The sequence below is a fragment of the Psammomys obesus genome, unplaced genomic scaffold, assembly GCF_907164565.1.
Source record: "Psammomys obesus unplaced genomic scaffold, mPsaObe1.curated_primary_1811, whole genome shotgun sequence".
Classification (NCBI taxonomy): domain Eukaryota; kingdom Metazoa; phylum Chordata; class Mammalia; order Rodentia; family Muridae; genus Psammomys; species Psammomys obesus.
In genome coordinates, this window is record NW_026596046.1 from 34,860,726 (window position 1) to 34,882,499 (window position 21,774).

A 21,774-nucleotide genomic window follows, 5' to 3' on the forward strand; every position below is an offset into this window, starting at 1 on the left:
AGTTGTTCCTTACTACGTTTCCTATTTACCTTAGTGCAGGAGACTACCCCTGCGCAGCATAACTAAGAAGCAAAGGGAAGGCGTCAGGAACCCACCTTGGGGTAGTGCTTTTCCCCTTTGAGGAAAGAGGAAGGCAACGGGTGTACAGAGCGCTGGCAAAGGGGGTGAAACTACAACTCCCGTGAGGCTCCACGCGCGCCACCTTAGGCTCCCAGGCAAGCCGGCGCCCCGAGGCGAAGAGGGCGGGGTCTGCGCGCGCCAGCGACTCTCCTAGTGAGTGGAGAGGCGGGCTGCTTGAGGCGAGAGGGACACCCGGTGCAGACGCACGTGCGAGCGTGGGGCGGGTGACCAGGGAAGACAGCTGGGGAACAGCGTTAGAAAAATAAAGCCGGCTGCGCGTCGCTGCGGAGGCGCCGGGCGCGCGCCCCCGGGCTCGCGCCGCATGCCTCGGGCACTTGGAACGGCCAGGGCGGGCGGGGGCGGGGCGGGCGGCGCGGGGGCGGGGCGGGCGGGCGGGGGCGGGGCCTGAGGCGGCGCGGGCGAAGGCGGCGACCCAGACATCTGGGACTGTTGTTGTTCTCTCGCCTCACGCCCGCCTCGGTTCCAGCGAGCGGAGATCCGGAGCGGGGCTGCCGGGAGGCGGGCGGTCGTCTCCGCCCTCCCTCTCGGGTCTCCCGAAGCTGCGGCAGGGGCTGGCGCTCGCCGACCGCCTCGCGGCTCGCCTCCGATGCCCGTCGGCAGGGCGGGGTCGTCTGGACCCTGGTGAGCGCACCCCGAGCCCCCCGCCTCGGTGTCTTCGCCCGCCCCTCGGGCCCGCACACCCGCGTGTCTGCCATGGCTGAGAACGCAGAAGATGACCTGAACTCTAATCTGCTCCACGGCCCCTACCTCACCGGGGACCCGCAGCTTGACACGGCCGTCGGGCAGTGGCTGCGTTGGGACAAGGTGGGTACCTAGTCACCCCGGCATCCGTCTCTCCCTGCTCACCCTCTCGCAGTCCGTCTTTCCTGTACCCACCCAGAGCTCTGCAGGCTGCAGGGGAGATGGCTCGGGTCGCCGCAGGGCTAGTGGAGGTGGACGATGCCTCTCACCTATGCAGGGGCTGCCTCCCTCGGGCGGGCTGGGCAGGGCAGGGGCATCTGCAGTAGCTTTCCTTTGCCGTAGGTTAAGCTGCAGCCCCTCTCGCTCCGCTGTTACTCCCTGCCGTCCAGTGTGTATCATCTCCCATTCTCAAAAATACTTCATCCTCATCATCTTCATCACTGTAAGCTAGACTCTGCATACTCTGCATCCGTTTCCTTTCTCCTTTCTCCCTTCACTTCCTTCTCTGCATAACCTCAAAGTGGCTTCTGGAACGTTTCCTGGACGTTACTAACCACTATCTGCTTTGGTGTTGGTTTGGTGTGTTTTCACCCTCTGTCGCTAGGTAATCGCTAGGCTGGTTAGGTATTCGCTGATCTATTTCACTCTATTTTCTGGTATCACCTTTTGCTATGGAAAATGACAAGAGTCGCCTCTTATTTCTTACCTCTGCTGGCAGTTATTTTATGGGAGTATCCTGCCCAAAGAATCGTGATCATATATGCATCTTGAATATTCTAATTATCCTTCCAGAGTCTTCACTTCTCAAACCATAACGTTCCAATAGATCACCTGGGAATCTTAAAAGGCAGATTCTGATTAGGTATTTAAGAATTTCTTATGAAATTCAGAATTGCTGCTGCCTTGCCATGCCATTTTTTTCTGTTTTCTCTCTCCTTGTGCAGGCATACAGGGTGGATTGGTAAAAGCTAGAATTAACATATATCCTTTTCACTCATAGAAGAGGCCCTTGGAGGATCTGGCAGAGGACAAGATGATAATTGTTTTGTCAAGCACATATGATACACAAGCTAAAACAGAGAAGGCAGCACATTTAAAACTGTTTAGTACTGAATTAAGAGGTTGGTATGGCAGTATGCGAGATTAATGTTTTACAGAAAAACTACCTGAAATCGTTTTCTAAAGCATTTTAATTTCATTTTTTCCCAGTCTTTGTGCATTTAAGAAGGGGGAAAACTCCCAAATACTGAGTGTTCTAGGCTGGCCAGGAAATACTGGTGGTCAGAAAGATAGAAAGAGTTCTTGCCCTTAGAAAGCCTTCAGTTAGTAGATAAGGAAGCCCAACAAATAAGCAACCACAGTCAAGTATTTGGTCTCACTGGCTCATATGTATCTTAAATGTCCTAATCATTCTTCTAGAGTCTGAACCAGTGTTTCTCAGACATGAACGTGCTAACAGATCATCTGGGAACCTTAAAAAGGCAGTTTCTGACCAGACAGCTAGGGTGGGGCCTGACCTGCTAGCAGCCTTAGTGAGCTTCCAGGTGATTGACACAAGTGTTACTGATCTGTGGACCACACTAAAAATAATGAGACTCTTTCAGTATCAGCTTTGACTATGTTTTTCCTAATAAATGTTCTGGTTGAATGAATTAATATGTATTAATTGTCTGTGTTATGCCCAGACTCCTGAGATATACCGAAATATATAAGAACTGTTAATGCATATAAAAATAATGCAGCAACAGTTAAAGTAGCAATAAAGGAAGTTGCAGGCATTCAGTTCTTATGGGAGTTCAAAAATGAGAGTGATGTGTGGAGTGGGATGGTCAAAGAAGGCTTTTTGAGAACATGGAGATGCACATAAAAAGAACAGGGAAAACCTCCAGGAGAGAAAGAGACGAAATAAATGTAGACCTTCATGAACATAAAAGAGGATAAAACAAAGGCTCCCAAATAAAATACAGGGAACAAGTAATAGCACCTTAACAGAAGAAAAAAATAATTTTATTATTTATATAGTATTGCTCTTTTAATGGGAGACAATGCTGTTATTTGAGAAACAAAGGTTTGTCTACTGTGGATTGATACTTACAAGGTAGGCTAAGTCCTAGGTCACTAGAATTTAGAGTACAGTTTAAAATTTAAGTATTTCATTACTATACATTGACAGTTCATATATCCCTCCCCAGCAGGGTTTTTCTGTGTATTCGTGGCTGTCCTAGAACTCAGGATGTAGACTAGGTTGGTCTCCAACTCAGAGTTCCACCTGCCTCTGCCTCCTCATTGCTGGGATTAAAGGTGTGTGCCACCACTGCCTGGCCAGCATGCATGTAGTCTTTTAATGAAGAGAGTCTGAGCTGAGCACCTCATTAATACCAGATAAAGAACCCTGATAATGCTGCTGATTCTTGAAGATTGATGAGGCATGCAATAAGTTATAAACTGGTCTCGGGTACTTTGCTGTATGCCATAGGTAGCAACAATTACTAATTTTAGCTTTGGTGGCTTGGTGTACATTGAAAAGTCTTCATGAAAAAAATGTTATTTGTGTTGAACTTTCTCAGTTCATTAACATTAAGATTTGCTAAGATGGAGAAGGAAGACTGAGAGTCAGAAAGATGGAAAATTGAATGTGTAGTTAACACATTTGTGTCTGCTGAAGCTTAGGGTACATAGAGAGAAATCTTCTAAAAGGTATGTGAAGACCATATTGTAGAAGAGCTTTTGTATATCTTTAGTGGCCTTCAGCAGTGCTAAAAAGAAAATAGTGCAAGAAGATAGTCCCAACATAGCGACTCTTGCAGTTGGGAGGCTGACACATTAGGAGCAGTTAAGAGTTTGAGGATAGCCTGGGCTACATAGTGAGTTCCAAGCCAGCCTGAACAGTGTGAGAGTTGTTTTTTGTTTTTATTTTTCATCTCTTTCTGTTTTTTAATCAGATACCCTGGGGCTAGAGCACTCTTGTGTAGCTCCACTAGGGCAGCTTTCTGTAGGCAGATTTACCAGACTTTGATCTGACCTCCTATTTGCATCCAGGCTTTTGTTTGGTATGTTAGTTTCCCTAGTCAACTCAAGGTCATAGAAACCAATGACTGGTTTAAGAATACTGTTTTATTAACTTAACAGTTTATGATATAGATGTAATAGCCAAGTAGATTTGTTTCTTTTTTAAATTTTTTATCACAATTTATTCATTATATATCTTGATTGAAAACCCCTCCCTAGCTACCCTCAGTCCCACCCTCCCTCCTTCTTCCCCTCCATCCCTTTCCCCTAGTCCACCCATAGCTTGTTAAGTCTCATCAGGACTGCCTGGATCCTCTTCCTCTGTGGCCTGGGAAGGCCTCATTACTAGGGGTGAGTGATCAAAGAGCAGTCAACCAAGTTCATGATAAGGGCATTCCCTGCTCCACTCACTCAGAGATCCACAGGGAGACTGAACAGCCAATTGGCCACATGTGAGCAGGGGGTCTATGTCCTCTCCATGTATGGTCCTCCATTGGTGCATCAGTCTCTGCAGGGCTCCCTGGGCTTAGATCCTTTAGCTTTGTTGGTCCTCTCCATGTCCCTCTATTCCCACCCCTCTCTTCCATAAGACTCCCTGTGCTCTGCCCAGTTTCATGAGTCTCAGCATCTGCTTCAATCCCCTTTTGGGTGGATCCTTTCAGAGGACCCTCTATAGTAGACTCTCTTCCTGTTTCCTCTCTTCCACTGCTTCTGGTGTCTATCCTGTTTGCCATTCTGAATGAGATTTAAACATCCTCCTTAGGGTCAGTGTTTATCTTCTTTAGGTCTGTAGATGGCTATACTATATTATGCAGCTAATATCCACATGTAAGTGAGTGTATACCATGCCTGTCTTTCTGTTTCTGGTTTACCTCATTCGGGATGATTTCTTCTAGTCCCATCCTTTTGCCTGTAAATTTCATAATTTCCTTGTTTTTAATAGCTTATCCATGCCTCCATTTTAATCCTTATCCATTCCTCCATTGAGGAACATCTAGGTTGTTTCCAGATTCTGGTTTTTACAAATAGAGCTCCTGTGAACATAGTTGAGCAAATGTCTCTTGAATGGTGGGCCATCTTTTGGATATATGCCCAGGAGTGGTATAGCTGGTTCTTGAGGTAGTGCTACTCCCAATTTTCTGAGAAAGCTCCAGATTGACTTCCAAAGTGGTTGTAGATTTGTTTCTAATTCAGTCATTTGGTAGGTACACTGTAGGGAAAGCCAAATAATCCAGAGAGTTTTGATGATCATGAAGCTAAATTACATGGGGTCAAACATAACATTTAACAGCATCAGCTTGTAACAGGCAAATTAATCCATCTTTGTGTGTGGCTTTGCTACTACTATAACCCCAAAAGTCCAGGGATTGAGGAGTTCCTTCAGTCGGCTTTGCACAGAGACTGCCACCACCAATATGCTCTCCTCTGCTCTAGGGTAAGGCTTATACCTCCTTCCTATTTATTTCATTCAGGGGTTTCATGAGTTGTCAAGTTACAGACAAGCAGTCCTGGCGTAAAAGTCAGGTTGTTTAATGTCAGAACTGTCCGTTGATTTTGTTCCAATGTGAATTTTAACTCTCTAGAAGCAATTATATATCTAAGGTATTAAGCACTGGTAAAGCATGGGTGGGTAGACAGGGAGGGGCCCTAGGACACAGGGCAGAGCTACTCTTCTAACTGTAACAGAACAGCGAAGGTCCTATATGTTAGCAACAGTGTGTAGGCAGGAATTTGCCATGGCAATTTAAGAAACAGTAAGTAAAACATTCTGGTCTTACAATGTAGATCTGTATTAAGAAAGAGTAGAACATGAAGTTGAAGATGGATTGGGTTTATAAAGAGCCTGGAAAGGAAAGAAAAGGTATCAGTCCAAGCCAGTGAGTTTGAGACATTTAACAAAAGGCTGTGAATTCATTCCCTACGCCTCCTTTATTAGTCAGTCTTACAGGGCTAGAGTAATACCTGAGTCTGGGTAATGGATGAAGAAAGGAGGCTTATTTAGCTCAGTTTGTATAAGATCTGCTAGCCACTTTTGTTTGGCCTCTAGTTAGAGCCTCATACCTGATGGAGTCATGGCAGAAACATATGTAAAAGGGATTAATTACACAGTGAGGCAGGAAGCCAAAGAGCAGGGAAGGGTGAGCCTTGCTTTTTAAATTTTCTTCTTCTCCTATTACCTCCTCTCCTCTCTTTTGTAAATTACAGTTTATTCTTGTTAGAACTCATCCACAAAATCGCTAGGGAAGTGCCTCTGGTGGTAACCCCACTACCTCCCACTAGGACCAAAATCTTGAAAGATGCTGCTACCTCAGTACCTCACACTGAGGACCAACTTGTTGATTGGGGAGCTTTGGGGGCACAGGCCATATTTAAACTATAGCACTTTCTAAAATTTGATAGTTATATTATTAGTTCCTTAGTTATTATTTTGAAAAATAATTTAATCTGTAAATAAAATCCTCAGAACAGTAACTTGCAGATATAGAAGTCCCAACTCACCATTCTAGTTAAGATGTTGGCAGAAAACATACTGTGTATATAAAACAGAGGAAGCTTATGCCAAAGTCCCAGAAAAAAAAAATCTGTGGATATTAGTAGCTAAGTATCAATATATATGAAGAAGACAATTTGTCTGAATAAGATAAAGCACTAGGTACATACATAAAAACAGATACAATAGGGAGCATAAATCCCCCAAAATTATAAATTAGAAACAGAATTATTTCATCATCAGACAAGAAGAGATAGCATGAAAAAGTAACAGGAAACAATAATAAGCTCTTGGAAATGAAAGGAAGTTATCCTCCCTCTAATGTCTGTGTCATAAGTAGATATGGTAAAGATGGCATGTCTTTTCTATCAACATCAGAAAAGCAGTCACCTATGCAGAACAGAAGGAAGGGAAATAGTCAAGAGTGGGTGGGTCAACAAAAACAGGAAGGAAAGAAACAGGACTGAGGGTGTAGCTCAGTACAGTACTTGCCTAGCAGGCATGCCACCCTAAGCTAGAAAAAAAAATTTAAAGAAGTAAATTACTGGCCAAAAATGAAGCAAATTAAAACATGACCTGATTTTGACTAATTAGTTGAAAAAGCTTGAGTAAGAAACTATTTGAACTCATCTTTTCAGATGGCACAGAGATGTCCTTAGAGTAAACAGTATTGAGAGCACCTTCACCTGGTAGTTACATTATTTTCTCTTTTGATGACCAACCAGAAGATAGAACACAGCATTTAATTTCTTACTTGTGGTGGAAAATGCATACAAGTTACCATCTTGGTCATTTCTAAGGGAATACATAGTTGATTAGTGATCACAAAAATATTCACATTGTTGTAGAACAGACCTTCAGAATTTTTCATCTTGCTAGGCTGAAACTCTATCCCCATTAAATAACTTGTTTCTTCCTTCCTCTTTCCCCTGAAAACCACCATTCTTTCTGTTTCTGTAATTTGACTTCTCTAGGTAGCTTATGTGAGTGGAATCATACAGTATTTGCCTTTGTGACTAGCTTATATCAGTTAATGTCCTCATTATCATCCATGTTGTAGATAACGTTTTATTTTGACTGTACAACAAAGTGTAAAGGTGTTGTGTGACCAAACTTCATGGGGAGATGAAACACACAAGTCTGCTCACCCCAGATAGGAATCCCAAGACAGAAACTACAGGTACCACCAAAGTCCAGCTGGGTGAACCAGTTTTACTGTGGTTACTTCCAGGGGCAGAAATGAGTGGAGAGACATGCATCATCCATGTCTACTCCAGCGTGGGTAACAGCTCACAGAGCTGAGGACCGGGACCACTGCACGACCTGAAGGCAGCTCTCCCTGCTCTAAGCGTCTCCCGGCAGCTGGGCCTGGAGCGCCCTCAAGGCACAGCTGCTCTGAGTCATCTTTACATCAGGCTCTGCTTACTCCAGCAATGAGGGGCCTAGAGAATCTGCTCAGTGTGAGGGACTGATTTTAATTTTGTACCCACCTGTTTAAGGATCTCCCCCAGAGGATGCAGTGTTTCAGTCGCAGGGAAACTTACACAACAAGAGGTCAAACAATGCTGTGGGGTTTGTGCCTGTATACTTTGTTTCATGATGCTTTCTGCCTTCCTAACGACTATTGAAATTGCTAATTAGTACTGAGGCTGCTGCCCTCTGGTGTTGGGAGTGAATAGAAAGTGATTTATTCTGGTGCAAAAGATTCAGAATAGCTATTGTCACCAATCTTGCATAGGATCTTTTCAACTAAATTGTTGAATAAACATTGTATTAGTTATTTTTTCATTATTGTGACAAGGTATGTGACAAAAGGAACTCAAGGAAAGAAGGGCTTCTTCTGACGTTTTTCTGAGGAGGAAACTGGCACATTATGATGTAGCCAGGAAACAGAGTAAATGCTAGTGCCTAACTTGACTCTTCCTTTGCATTTAGTCTTGGACTCCAGCCCATGGAACCTTGCGTACAGTAAAGGGTCTTTCCACCTTAGTTAAATCTCTCAGGAAATGCCCTTAGGTGATCCCAAACCCCATCAAGCTGACAAGATTAGACACCACAGTTCTGAATCTTACCAAAGTATGAAATGGCAATATTTTAATGCCCCATGTAGTACAAAGACCCTAATATTGTAAATGAAAATTATTTTCTCAGATACAAAAGCGTTTTAGTTTTCAGCTAACCAGAGCTTATCTTGTTAGAAAAATCTAACAAGATTTTTCTTGTTTTTTTTTTTTTTTTTTTTTTTTTTTTCTGCTACAGAATTTTCTTGTGTCATTTTTCTCTTTGAAATGTTTCTTTTTTTGTTTTTCGAGAAATGGTTTCTTTGTATAGCCTTGGCTTTCCTGGACTCAATTTGTAGAGCGGGCTGGCCTCAACTCACCAAGATCTGCCTACCTCTGCCCCTCAGAGTGCTGGGATTACAGGCGTGCACCACCACACCCAGCTACTGTTTTTGTTTTTTGAGGAAGGGTTTCTCTGTGTAGCCTTGGCTGTCCTGGACTTGATCTGTAGACCAGGCTGGCCTCAAAATCACAACAGTCTGCCTGCCTCCACCTCCCCAAGTGCTGGGATCACAGGCGTGTACTACCTACCACGCCCAATGAAATGCTTCATTTTTATGTAGCCAAAATAAATAAATAAATAAATAAATAAATTTTTTTAAACTTTGAATGCCCATTGTGCTAGTCAGTTTTATGGCACTATAACAAGTTATAAAAATGTTCATCTTATAAAGAAAAAATATTTATTTGGGCTCACAGTTTTGTAAATCTAGTTTACAGTTGGCCTGCTTCTCTGGGCCTGTGGCAAGGCATCAGATGGAGCAAAATTGCTCCCCTCAGGAACAAGAAGCAAAATTATGAGGGGGCAGCGTCCCTTTCCAACTCAGTGACCCAAAGACCTTTCACTAGGCTCCACCTCTTAACATTTGTACAACCTCTCAAAAGTACCATATTGGAGACCTAGCCAGACCTCTGGAGGGCATTCAAGTTCTATATACTTTTAACACCCATCAATAGGATAGTGACTTAATTTAACACTCTGAAGTGAAAAGAATAGCACAAATTTACACTTATTAAAAAAGGACCTCTGTATAAAGATATAAATACATTGGTGTATATATCTAATTTATTTTTTTAACTTTGTTCTACCAAAGACTTAATGTGAGATCTATGGTAGTTGTGTATTTTGTGATGAATACAGTATTACATGGTAGTGTGACTTTATATACTTGTTTAAATTGATTAAATTGAACCCTTAAAAGGACAGAATTCACTGTTAATTATGTAAGTGTAAAGTATATCTCAGTAAGCTCAACCTTTAAAAAAAAGTATACAGAAAGTTCTAAAACCAATGTTGAGGAAACATGGACAAATCCAGAGAGAGAGTGTTTTGCCTTATTCTGTATGAATTAGTGGTAGAAAATGCTTGGTGGTGTTCTCACTTTGTCTTTATAAAACATTTGAAAAATATAACAATGTTAAAGAGTCAATACTTAGAAAATCCCTGTACTCTTAGTGGATTTTAGCATGTTTTTCCCCCCCTGGCATGCAAATTACAAAAGCAGATTGAGAGCTGGGAGTATAGCTCAGTGTAGAGCCCATTAGTTTTAGCATGCACATTCAGTCCCCAGGATCAAAAGCCAACAGTGAGCCATGTTTATCTGTTGTTGTACACTATTATCCCTCTTATTTAAACATTTTTGTTTACAGTTTATAAAAGTTCTTTGATATTTGCAGAAATAAGATTAGATCACATATTATGTATAAATATGAATCAAATTTTTATACAAATTACAGTTGTAACTTTACAACTCTTGTGTGAGCTAACTACTTAGCATGATTAAAACTGTAAGGGCTTTTCTATGTCTGCTCCAGCTCTGAATAATGACACAGAGGCTTATATATATTTATAATAGCTTTAGGCCGTAGCTTATTCTTTTTCTCAACCAGCTCTTTTAACCTATGTTCTGCCATGTAGTTCTTTACCACCTCTTATTTTCATACATCTAACTTCCTGTCTCACAGGCAAATCTTTTTGCCCCTCTGTCTTTCCCAGAGTTCCTGTCTTTCTGGAAGTCCTGCCTGTTCTCTCCAGCCTTTACTATAGGCCATTCAGCTCTTTATTCAACCAGTCAAGGGTGAGGGAGAACAATGTTTACAAAACATTGAAAAAGGTGATGCTTAAAGTACCAGAGTCTGGTCTGTACTCAGCTCTGCTGGTCTAGAAATCAGCATTTGAATATACAAGAATGGCCTCTACACAGTGCACAAAAACATCACTCCAACACATGATAAGGCTATTATTTACCATATTTTATTATTGACTTGTGTTTTGTGAATTATAACTTCTGAAAATCTTGTATGCAATTTAAAGTTCAGATAATTGCACCCATATTTTAAAAAATTATATATTAACCTTTTACATTAGAAATTTAATATTTTCTTCTGATTTGTTTTCTGGTATTGAAATACTTTAAAGTGGTTTTGTTTGTTGGTTGGTTTTTAAGATAGGGTTTCTCTGTATAACCTTGGCTGTCCTGGACTCGCTTTAGAGACAGGGCTGGCCTCAAAGTCACAGTGATCTGCTCACTTCTGCCTCCCCCAGTGCTGGAATTCACCCGGCTTTAAAGTGATTTCTATAAAAGGAACTGGATTACATTTAAGTTAAAACAGCAACAACAAAAATTTAAAGAAATGCAGAGAAAATCCTACTTTTCCTAGGTATGCACTGAAGAAGAGCAGAGAACAGAATCAGAGGAATTTAAAATATAATTTGCATAAATATCTGATTTTTTTAACAAGATCTGATTGTTCAACAAGATGGAAACTGTTTAGCATTTTCTATCTTACTGTAAAAAACAGAGAAATAAATTTATTAATCTCATGGTTTCTTAATTTTACTGAAAAGTTCTGTGAGCATCTTAACATAAAAGTTTGATAATCACCTTTCTAAGTCTCTAGAGTACCGCCATAACTCAATCTTCTTCATCATAATTACATACCACAGCTAGATTATTCAGTAAAGAATCAATACTAGATCAAGTATAATTCCAGCTAGGTCAAGGTTAGAGAAAGGAGATTGGATCCTAAAAAGCCTAAAGAGCACAGCAATTCAAGCCTGTTTTGGATTCAAGTACTGGCTCTACTCTGAGCCTCAGTTTTCATATAGGTTAAAAAGAGAATTTTAAAAATGAGAGTAACTACCTCCAGCAACCCTTGGGTGGATTAAAACTTGGAAAATCAACACTGAGTTCTTTTTTTATTGTCTGCTTCTCTTCTGAGATGGCTCCTCATCTCCTTATGTCATTGAGTGATAATATAAGCTGCATTAGAATCCTTGTATGCTAACGCTAACATTTGAATATCTTGGTGCTGTTATCTTTGCTTTTAGTTATTAACTATAGACTATATTATTGCCAGTCAGCTGGAGGTTCTTTTGCTTCAAGTGGAAATCATGAATAGGCAAAGTATAATTCCCTTAATGTCAGCATCTCCGAGATGAGTGTTGCTACTCTTGGATCATGTGCTCTCAGGATTATAGCTCTAGACTCTTAAGAGTTATTAGCTGAGAACCCAGCAGTTGGTGCTGTAACCTTGAACTTAGTGCATTGGCATTCTCAGTGCCCTTGTGCTTAGCAACTTGGCATCTAAAGCTAGTAACTGTACAGCTTTTTCTAGTGTTTGGGTCTTGTAGTTCTTCTCCAAGCTTGGCTGTCTTTGACCTTCTGCAGTCTTCACTCTTTACCATCTCTTGCTTTCTTAGCACTTCTGTAGTCATAACTCTGTGTTCTCTCTGCATCTGTTCAGGCACCTTCTAGTGTTGTTCTTAGGTATGTCTGGGACTGAGAGCCAAGGAGTTGTCTGCTCAGCCTGTGATGCAGCTCACAAGCAGGCAGTGCTAGTCAGTGAGGCTTTATTAGGGTCAGAGCTTGCAGCGGGTGAGTGTACAAGAGAGATGTTTTGGGTTGCTGAGAGGAGAGGAGAGGAGTGTTGCTTATACAGCCACACACACATGTACATGCATTACCTGCCATGGGGTGCTTTCAGACCAAATTTAGGCCATCTGGGAGGAGGTGGGGCAACTATGGGTAAGGTTATGTAGAATGACTGTAGAAACTTGTCTGACGCCATCATGGCTGAAAGGAAGTCTCCTTTCAGAAGAAAAAGACTCCGTTATGGCAGTTGCCATGCAATATCAGTGGTTCCTGCTATTGGAGTGAAGTCTAGCTGAGGCATCTGTGACTGGCTGGGAGTCTCCCCCAGATGTTGGTGGCAGGACAGGAGTCCCCTGAGCAGCCTTGAAGTTTATAGAACAACTCAGCCTGGTCATGGTGCTCCATGTCTGCAGTCCCCACACTTGGGAGATAAGAGTATGAGGATCAGGAACTGAAGGTTGAAGGTCATCCTCAGCTATGTAGGAAGTTTGAGGCTGAGCTAATCAGATACATAGCTGGACTTGGCCTTACATGGTACATGATTTTTTTAAATGCTATTTAAAATTCTTTTTGCTGAAATACAGAAATGTGATTAGCTTTTATTGATCGTATATTTAGAAGCCCAATGCTAATTCCAAAATTTCTGGATTTGTATGTATGATAAATCATTTCATCTTAAAAATATGTTATTTTTAAAATTATAGTTTTGTGGTTTTTTTCTTGCTTATATCTTAAATGGGGCTTTTTTTCTTTTTGCCTTCTCTTTTCTATTTTTAATTATAGACATCCATTGTAGACCAAGAAGTTCTCTTCTATTCTTTGTAGTCTAAGATATATACATATGTAATATATGTACATATACAAAAACATATAAGTTTAATTTCATTGACTTCAGATTTACTGTGATCTGGTATTACGTTATAAGAAATACATCAGTTTTTGTCCCTGGCTCTTAGCAGCATTCCTAAAACCTTAGGAATTTCCTGAGTTATTGAAGTGTCCTTTGTTATTCATAACAGCCTCCTTTGATCATATCTCAGTTTATGATTAGGTGGAGCCCCTGGACAGCTTTAGAGTAGCCTGGTCACCCGAATGACCAGTGAACCTTTCTGCCTGTCACTAACCACTGACTCTGGTGAAGGAAGGTAAGGGAACTAGAAATTGAGCTCTATAACAACTCTTGAATACTGGGAGGACTACCAACTAGAGAACAAGTGCCTCATCCTCCTCCCCAACGTCTTTGCCTTACTCATCTCTTTCTTCCATTTGGTTGTTCCTGAGTTGTTTTCTCATGATAAGCTGGTAAGTAGCTTCTTGAGTTTTGTGAGGCATTCTAGAAAAGTCTTGAACATGAGGAGCTGGGCAGTGAGAACTTTCTTTTATGGTTCTATAATCCTTTGTTTAGAAGTATGAATAGCCCAGAACTTGCATGGGCATTACAAAGTGGGGACAGTACTATGGACTAAACGCTTTAACCTTTAAGACCTGATCTGATGCTGAAGCGATAGTGGCAGAATTAAAGTCATGAAAATTCAGTTTATGGCTAGAGAAGTGGGAAATTGGTTGTGATTGAAAAAGACACTGTAAACTGGCATTGTAAGGCAAAAGCCCTAGCTCTGGCGGTTCCAATAGACTAGAACTGTGTTCTAGTTCATCAATCGAAGAGAGAACTGATGTGGAAAACAGATGTAATCAACTCATGTTGTCTTTTCTATTGCTATGGTAAACATCACGGCCCAAGTAACTTATAAAGGAAGTGTTTGATTTGGGATTACAGGTTAGAGTCAGTGATCTTAATGGCAGTAACTGGTCCAGGCAGGCATGGCGCTGGAGCAGTAGATGAGAGCTCACTGCACCTTGAGACATAAGTAGAGGAAGAGACACTAGGAATGTCCCCTACTACTACAAGGCCACATCTCCTAACCCTTTGTACCAGCTGGGACCAGATATTCAAATATTTGAGGGTGTAATGGTTGGGGGCGTTCTCATTCACACCACCACACAAAAGGAACAGATAAAATCAAGGTACTAATAGCTTTAGGTTTAGGTATGGGAAGAATTATGCATAAGGAAAAACATGGATGATTAAAGCACTCTGGTCAAGGTGTGGCTCTGCTGGTTATTGCCCAGTTCTTCATGGCAAAAGCAGCTTCTCTGTGCCTGTTACAATACCACATATTTAGCATCTGAAGAAAAATAAAACAAAAAATTTTTACATAATGAATGATTTTAGTTTGTCCTTAAGGTCATTAGCTCATATTGTAATTTTTACAGACATTTACATGAGTTGGAACAAGCAGATAGCCAAACTTCATAATGCTGTCATAAACCCTTTATTTAATTAAGAATCTCAGTAAACACATGATTCCTTCCAGATTTTTATACCTTGGGTTTAATATTTAAGTGAATGTTCAAACTGTACATTTTTTAAATGAATTAAAGATCTAAGATATCCTATGAGTATCCTACCTGAGTATAGAAATTTTAAAACTGGTCACACTGACCCCTACAGTTTCATTTCTGTAATCTACACTTTCATGATAGAACTTAGTGAGTACTTTGCTTTTTTTGCAGTGAGGTCTTAGTGTTCGTGTTGTTTTAAGAAGGGACCTCAAGTAGCCCAAAGTAGCCTTAAACTTATTCTGTAGCCAAAACTGACCTTGAATTGTTGATCATTCTGCCTCTGTTTCTCATGTGCTTGGGTTGCAGCTACAGTGCTTGGCTTCAGCAGGAAATACCTTCATTGCAGGCCTCAATTTGTTCCTATTAATAACATTGCAAATATAATATCCAGTGTAGAGTCAGTTAACCAGACTCATAAAGAAACAGGTCAACATAAACAATTACTCACAGAAACAAATGTACTATCAACTGACTTGTAAAGGTGCTTTATGTTAAGTTATGATATACAGACTTTAAAATAATAACTGTGATTGCCAAACCTAAGAGGTCAAAAAGAGAAAATAAAAAATTAGGCAAGAGATGAAAATAATGCAAATGCTTGTATTTTTTAAAATATAAGTTCTGATTCTGAAATAATATAGAAAATAATACCAAAACTAAGAATTCAGTGAACACAATTAGTAACTCTCTTTTAAGAGTTAAAGGGAGAATTAGTAACCTACAAGATAGGGCAGCAGGACATATTTAGGATGAAGCACATAGTGATAGAATGATAATAGGCAGATTAAAGAGAAAGTGTGTTTGAGGCCTCAGATAATATAATGAAAAGTTCTCAGATCCATTTGATTGAAATCACCTAAGGAGAGGAGAGAGTAGACCAGTAGCAGTATTTGAAGAGATTGTTGTTGGGAAATTTCTTAAACTGATGAATAATACCAGTCTATGGATTAACTTTGGTATTAATATGTTCTCTAAGCTTTCACTCGAATTATACCTAATTACATTACCCTAAACAAGAACAGTTACATTTTAGTTGTATTTTTATGCATATATATATATATATATTTTTTTTTTTTTTTAAATCTGGAGTAATTACATGTATGGCTTATGAACATTCCTCTCCTAAAGATGTCTTGAGTATCTCATATATCATTAAAATTTAATAAGATTTTGGATATGATTTTTGAATGTACTATTATACTTTTTATTTATATATGTGCAAATATATGCTTGTTCGTATTTATAGGTACATGTGTATTTTTGGATGTTGTGGGTACAATGTGAGTTTAACGTTATCCACTACTGGCTTGGAGCTTCCCTGTTAGGCTAGGTTGGTTGGCCACTGAGCCCCAGGTATCCTTCTGTCTCCCTCCCATCATTAAGATTAAAACCAAGATCAGTTTGGATTAAAAGTAAATGACACCAAGATCAGCTTAGATTAAAAGTAAATGACACCAAGATCAGCTCTTTACATTGATGCCTGGGATCAGACTGAGCGCCTGGAGCTTGGGAGGAAAGCATTTTACCAACTAAGGTATGTCCCTAGCCCCTTATGTGATACTTTTTTATTTAACCAATTTTCTGTAGAGTATGTAGTTTACTTACATTTTAGTTAATATTATTAACATTATTTTAGTGAGCACCCTTAGAACTAAGTCTTTGGTGTGTTTGTTTTTGTTTTTGAGACAATCACATAGAGACTCAGCTGGCCCTGAACAAGACCAGCCATACCACTGAGGACACACAACATGCATCCCTGATCAGTTATACTTCTCTTTGGGGATAAATTTCTAGAAATAGAACAACTGGATCAAGACTCTTTAGTATTTGAGCTACTGGCTAAGTACCCTTTACCCCAAATTCTTTGAATAAGCAGTATTTCAGATTTTTAAGTTTGGGGTTTTATATAGTCCCTTTGTGTAAGTTGTATCTTTCAAAAAAAGCTGGCATCATTTACTTACTTTATCCCACATTCTTTGTGTTTCTGATGACTTTGACACTCCTTAATTGGAAATCAGGATCTGCGTTCCCTTTCCCAGAACTTGGTGAGTCTTTGTGACAGCCTCAAGAAATAACAGGAGCAGTGGAAGTAAAGTTTCTTGCCTTCCAGGGCTAGGCCAGGAACGGTAGTACAGCTACTCCCTGGCCTGCTTGCTTTCAGGACACTTGCCCTTAGAACCCAGCATTGTGAGGAAGTCCAGGCTACAAGGAGTGCCTTCTGCAGATGTTCCATTTGGCAGCCTGTCCTAGCCAGCAGCCTTCACTGCCAGATACATGACAGGCAAGCCTAGAGTTGATTCCAGCAGCCAGATCTTTGAGTCTTTCAGCAGAGGCCTCAGATACTTCCTGCCTACAGGAACTGTGACCGTGATAAGTGATTATTGATTTAGTCCTTGGAATGGTTGATTATCCAGCCATAGTAAATTCATTCTTCCTCCCCAGCACGTGTCTTTAAAACTCTTAAAATTAAATCAAGAAACCATATTCATCTAAAAACTAAAATCAGAAAAAATGGTGGCTTGATTTAATTGTATTTTCTGAGTTACTGTGAAGTACCAGTCCAGTAGAGAGAAAGTGGTTGGTGTTCTGAGTGTGGCTCTCACTTCAAACTCAGCAATTCTAATACTGGAATCATTGTTTCTACCCTCGGCTTACTCCCCCACCTCCTTCAGCATTCAGACCATACTTCTCACTTCTCAGGTCAGACATTGCTTCCTTCAGTTCCCTTCCTTAGTTCACCCTAGCTTGAAAACTTAGACCAAATACTGATAGATTGCCCAGAACCTGTGCATTCTCCCTACAGAAACTGTCCTTTTATGCATCTTTCTACCTGGCTACATAAGGTTTGTAAGGTCCTCTTTCTACCAATGGGATCGCTTATGTGTGGTACATAGAATGTGCTTGGTAAATAAGTATTTTCACTTAGTTTTAATTATTTTAGTATTTTATATATATGGTTATTTTGCCTTACATGTATGTCTGTATACCTTGAGCAAGCCTAGTGTCCGTGAAGGCCAGAAGATATCATATCCCCTGGAACTAGACTTACAGATGATTGTGGGTGCTAGGAATTGAACCTGGGTCCTCTGAAAGAGGAGCCAGTGCTCTTAACCATTGAGCTATCTCTCTAGCCCCATTCTTGTTTTTTTTTATACTGCTGTAGATCAAACCTGGGACATGTACGCTAAGCAAGCCCTCTCCAATGAGCTACATCCCCAGGCAGGTTTTAAAATACAGTAACTGACATTTTTAACTTTTCACATTAGTCTTTATGTATCCAATATTATACTTAAGTGATAATAAAATTGTATTTTAAATCTTGCTTTCCAGTGTTAGTCTAGTTAACATTTTCATTTCCTGGATTTTATTTTTCTCAATAAATGATTTTTAAATTAAATTTTGTTTTATATGATGAGCATAGCCATCTAAGCTTTTTATCTAGGCCAATTTAGTAATGCTAATTTGAGCAATTTTTTTTAAGATGAGGAAATTAAATTTAGAATTATACACAGATTCTTTACATGGGTAAACACTCCCATTACATGATTATATTTTGGGCCATTTCTCTGGGAATTCTGCATATGGACCTGGCCAGTGTCCATCTTCCTGGCCAGTGTTTAATAAAGCTTGCTTCAATTGGGGGAAAAAAACCTGACTATGTTTTGAAGCTACTAAGCAGCCATCTGCCTGGATCCCCTGCTCTTCTGCAGCTCTGGAAATGGATCTCCAACCTGGCTGACCCTCAGAAGTAAATGCCAGCCGTGCTCACCCTTCAGGTTTCCAGTTTCTATTTCAACTTTTCTGTAGACAGAAACTTAAAAGATTCTCTCTTACTTTATTAAGCTGGTATTTGTTGTTCAAGCACCAATCTCTGACAGATATTTAAGACTAGCATTTAATGTTTTGTAATTTTAGACCTACTGAATTATAGAGGAGTTGTGTGCATAGGTTCCCTGTAATGAATAACAATGTCGGGAATTAGAATTGTTAATGGATACTATGTTCTCTCACTCTTCTCTAATCTTCTAAATGACACAGTGCATGGTTTAGGTTATTCTCAAGCTGTTAGGTATACTACTTCAATGCTCCTAAGCAGATTCATGTTACGTAGGGATTATAAAATAGGCAAAAATATATTAATTACTTTTCTCATTGTTGTGAGCAAACGCCTGCCATTCCTCACGGCAGCAGGTGAAGGAGGCGTCTGACTGTGTTGTAGCCATAGTAACAAAGAGACAGAGAAAGAGAGAGCTGGTGCTCAGCTTCTTTCTCCTTTTTAGGACTTCAGCCCATGGAATTCTGCAGTCTACATTCATGATAGGTTTTTCCTCAAGTAAACCTCCTGGAAGCACTTTCATAGATGCACCCAGAGATGTGTTTCCATAATGATTCTAAGTTCAGTCAAATTTGCAGTTTTATCCATCACAGCTCTGGAAAAAGATTTACAGGTGAACCCATTGACAAACTTGGGTTACTTTTATTTAAAGTATTTTTATATGCATTTATATTTATTACACGTAAACAATGCAAAAGGCCCTAATTATGGGCATAATAGGTTCAGAAAAGCTTAGACAAGTTCAAATGGTTTTTCATATGAGTGAATATAAAGACCTTCATTTGTTGGCAGACAGAGTTGTGTGACTTAATCTAGTGTGTAGCTTTCTTCATACCTATGAAAGTCTATAAGAAGTTGAATGTGAAAATAAACACTTCTATGTATTTAAACTATCTTGGGATAGTTTTCTTCAGTGGTTTAGCCACCGGTAAGGTGCCTATTCGCCAGTAAACAAACCCTCATTCATGTACCTATAAGGAGCTTTAATGAAACTCATTGAGTCACCAAAGATAAATTAAAAGTGTAAGTACAGACATAAAAGTAGAAGACAGGACTAAAGGATCAGTGAGAGTAGAAGAAAGCCAATAATGTGGAGGAGGGGGAGAATATGTTTGAAATATATTATGTACTGCATGAAAATGTCATAATTATAATTATATGCATTGTATAAATTAAGATATGCTAATAAAAACATGAAAAACTAATAACTACAAGTGATCACTTCCTTCATATTTGTTCTTGTACCCAAAGGTTCTACAAGTATTATATAAGTAGTCACTTCCTTTTCTTCATTTTAGCTTTAGAAAGATGCAACAGTCAACCCAGGCATGGTGGTAACAAGCCTTTAATCCCAGCACCTGGGAGGCAGAGGCAGGTGGATCTCTGTGAGTTCAAGGCCAACCTGGTCTATAGAGTGAGTTTCAGGCCAGTCAGAGCTACACAAGGAGACCTGATTGCAAACCAACCAACCAAACAAACAGCCTCTCCATTCTCTGAGGATATGTATATGTTTAACAGTTTCCAGGAGGGAGTCTTCGCAGTGTAGCTGCTAGAAGTTGCCCTTGTTCCTGTAAATAATCCAAGTTACAGTCATGAAGCTGGAGGTGGGTGGGATCAGTTTTCTGGTCTGCCAGTTCTCTCCCAATCTGGGGTGCATAGAAATAGACTTCTCAGGAAGTGGTGCAATAAGAGCAGTGTATGAGATGAAAAACATTCACATAACTTCACAAAAGACTCGCCATTATGAACACAAAGCTAGTATTTATAAGAAAAGATAGGTTCTGTGAAATATCTAGACAGCACTAGGGCTAGGGCTATAAAACATAGATGTCAACTTTTCATCTCAATGTCCACTTCTGGTGTTCCCTTCAGGGGAAACAAGCATGTTAAGCCTTTTCTTTTACATGAAATATGTCCACATGGTATACACGTAAGCTCCTTTTATGCTAATTAAAATACTTTATATATGCTTCTGCCTGCCTTTTTTTTTTTCTTTTTTTTCTGGTACAGGGTTTCTCTGTGTAGCTTTGGCTGTCCTGGACTCACTTTGTAGACCAGGCTGACCCCGAACTCACAGTGATCTGCCTGCTTCTGCCTCCCTGAGTTCTGGGATTAAAGGTGTACACTCCTATGCTCGTTTTGCCTTTTCATTTATTATATCTGAGATATACAAGGAAATTATATTTTAAAATAATTTACCTATGTTACTTTGGGTCCTTGTTACAGTTTATTGACATCATAGTTATTTAAGGATTTTTAGCAACAAAATACAATTTCAAGCCAGATGGTGGTGGCATACACCTTTAATCCCCGCATTTGGGAGGCAAAGTCGGGCAGATAGAGCTCTATGAGTTCAAGGCCAGCCTGGACAGCCAAGTCTACTGAGAAACCCTGTCTTGAAAAACCAAAAAATAAAAATTAAAAAATTACAATTTCAATTTTATTATCTGAAAAGTAAAAGCTATTTTGTTTCTTTCCAAGTTTGTAACACCATATAATTCTGTCTACATGTGAATTTAAAATAGACCTCAAATGTCTGTCACCACAATAATTTTAACTTTTTTCCTTAAAGGTTTACTGTGTTTGATGCATCATGATTCTTTATCCATTTTTATTTTTCTCAAACTTCCAGCTTTTTAAGAAACAGGAATTAAGTTAGTACTGGCTCCGAGATTTGCAACACAGAGGAGATGTTTTAGGTCCTACACTGACTTTTGTGCCATTAACATTAGAGGTATATTCAGTCAGCTCATTATTATTGTTGGATCATTTGTACATTTGTGTAGGTATAACAAAAAGGATGTTGTTTCGCTTTGTACCCGGAGCTCAGTTTTTTGTTTTTTGGGTTTTTTTGTTTTGTTTTGTTTTGTTTTTTGTTTGTTTGGTTTTTTTTTTACATTTAATAACCTGTTCAATACAAATGTTTTGTACTTAGAGCTAGACTAAATGTTCAACCAAATGTGTTCAAACCCTGCGTAAATGCTAGCTGGTTGCTCCTGGCTTCTTCTGTGAACCATATTTTCTTCATCTATGTAATAGTCACAATAATGCTACCAGCAAGAATGCAGCAGTGAACGTTCTAGTGTCGATAATTGTGTAAAGTGAAAATGTTGCTTCAGCACAAAAACCTTGTCGGCCCAGAGCACATGTGATCTAAAATTTGATGCAGCGCTGCAGTCACTCTGAGAAGACCATCCCAGTTTACAGTCTCTGTGGCTCCAAGTCAGTACTCACCCTCTGCACATTAACCATCCCAGTCTACAGTCTCTGTGGCTCCAA

General features: G+C 39.9%; 1 protein-coding gene across 1 annotated transcript in view; it reads left to right on the top strand.

Annotated features, from left to right (window-relative positions):
• The first annotated feature begins 529 nt into the window (after positions 1 to 529).
• The window catches only part of Pgm2l1 (phosphoglucomutase 2 like 1), a 44,441-nt gene continuing 23,196 nt past the window's right edge, over positions 530 to 21,774 (top strand). Inside the window, exon 1 of the mRNA XM_055623226.1 lies at positions 530 to 945. Within this exon, the coding sequence (XP_055479201.1) occupies positions 835 to 945 (111 nt within the window). The 5' untranslated portion in view covers positions 530 to 834. The remainder of the gene's footprint in view (positions 946 to 21,774) is intronic.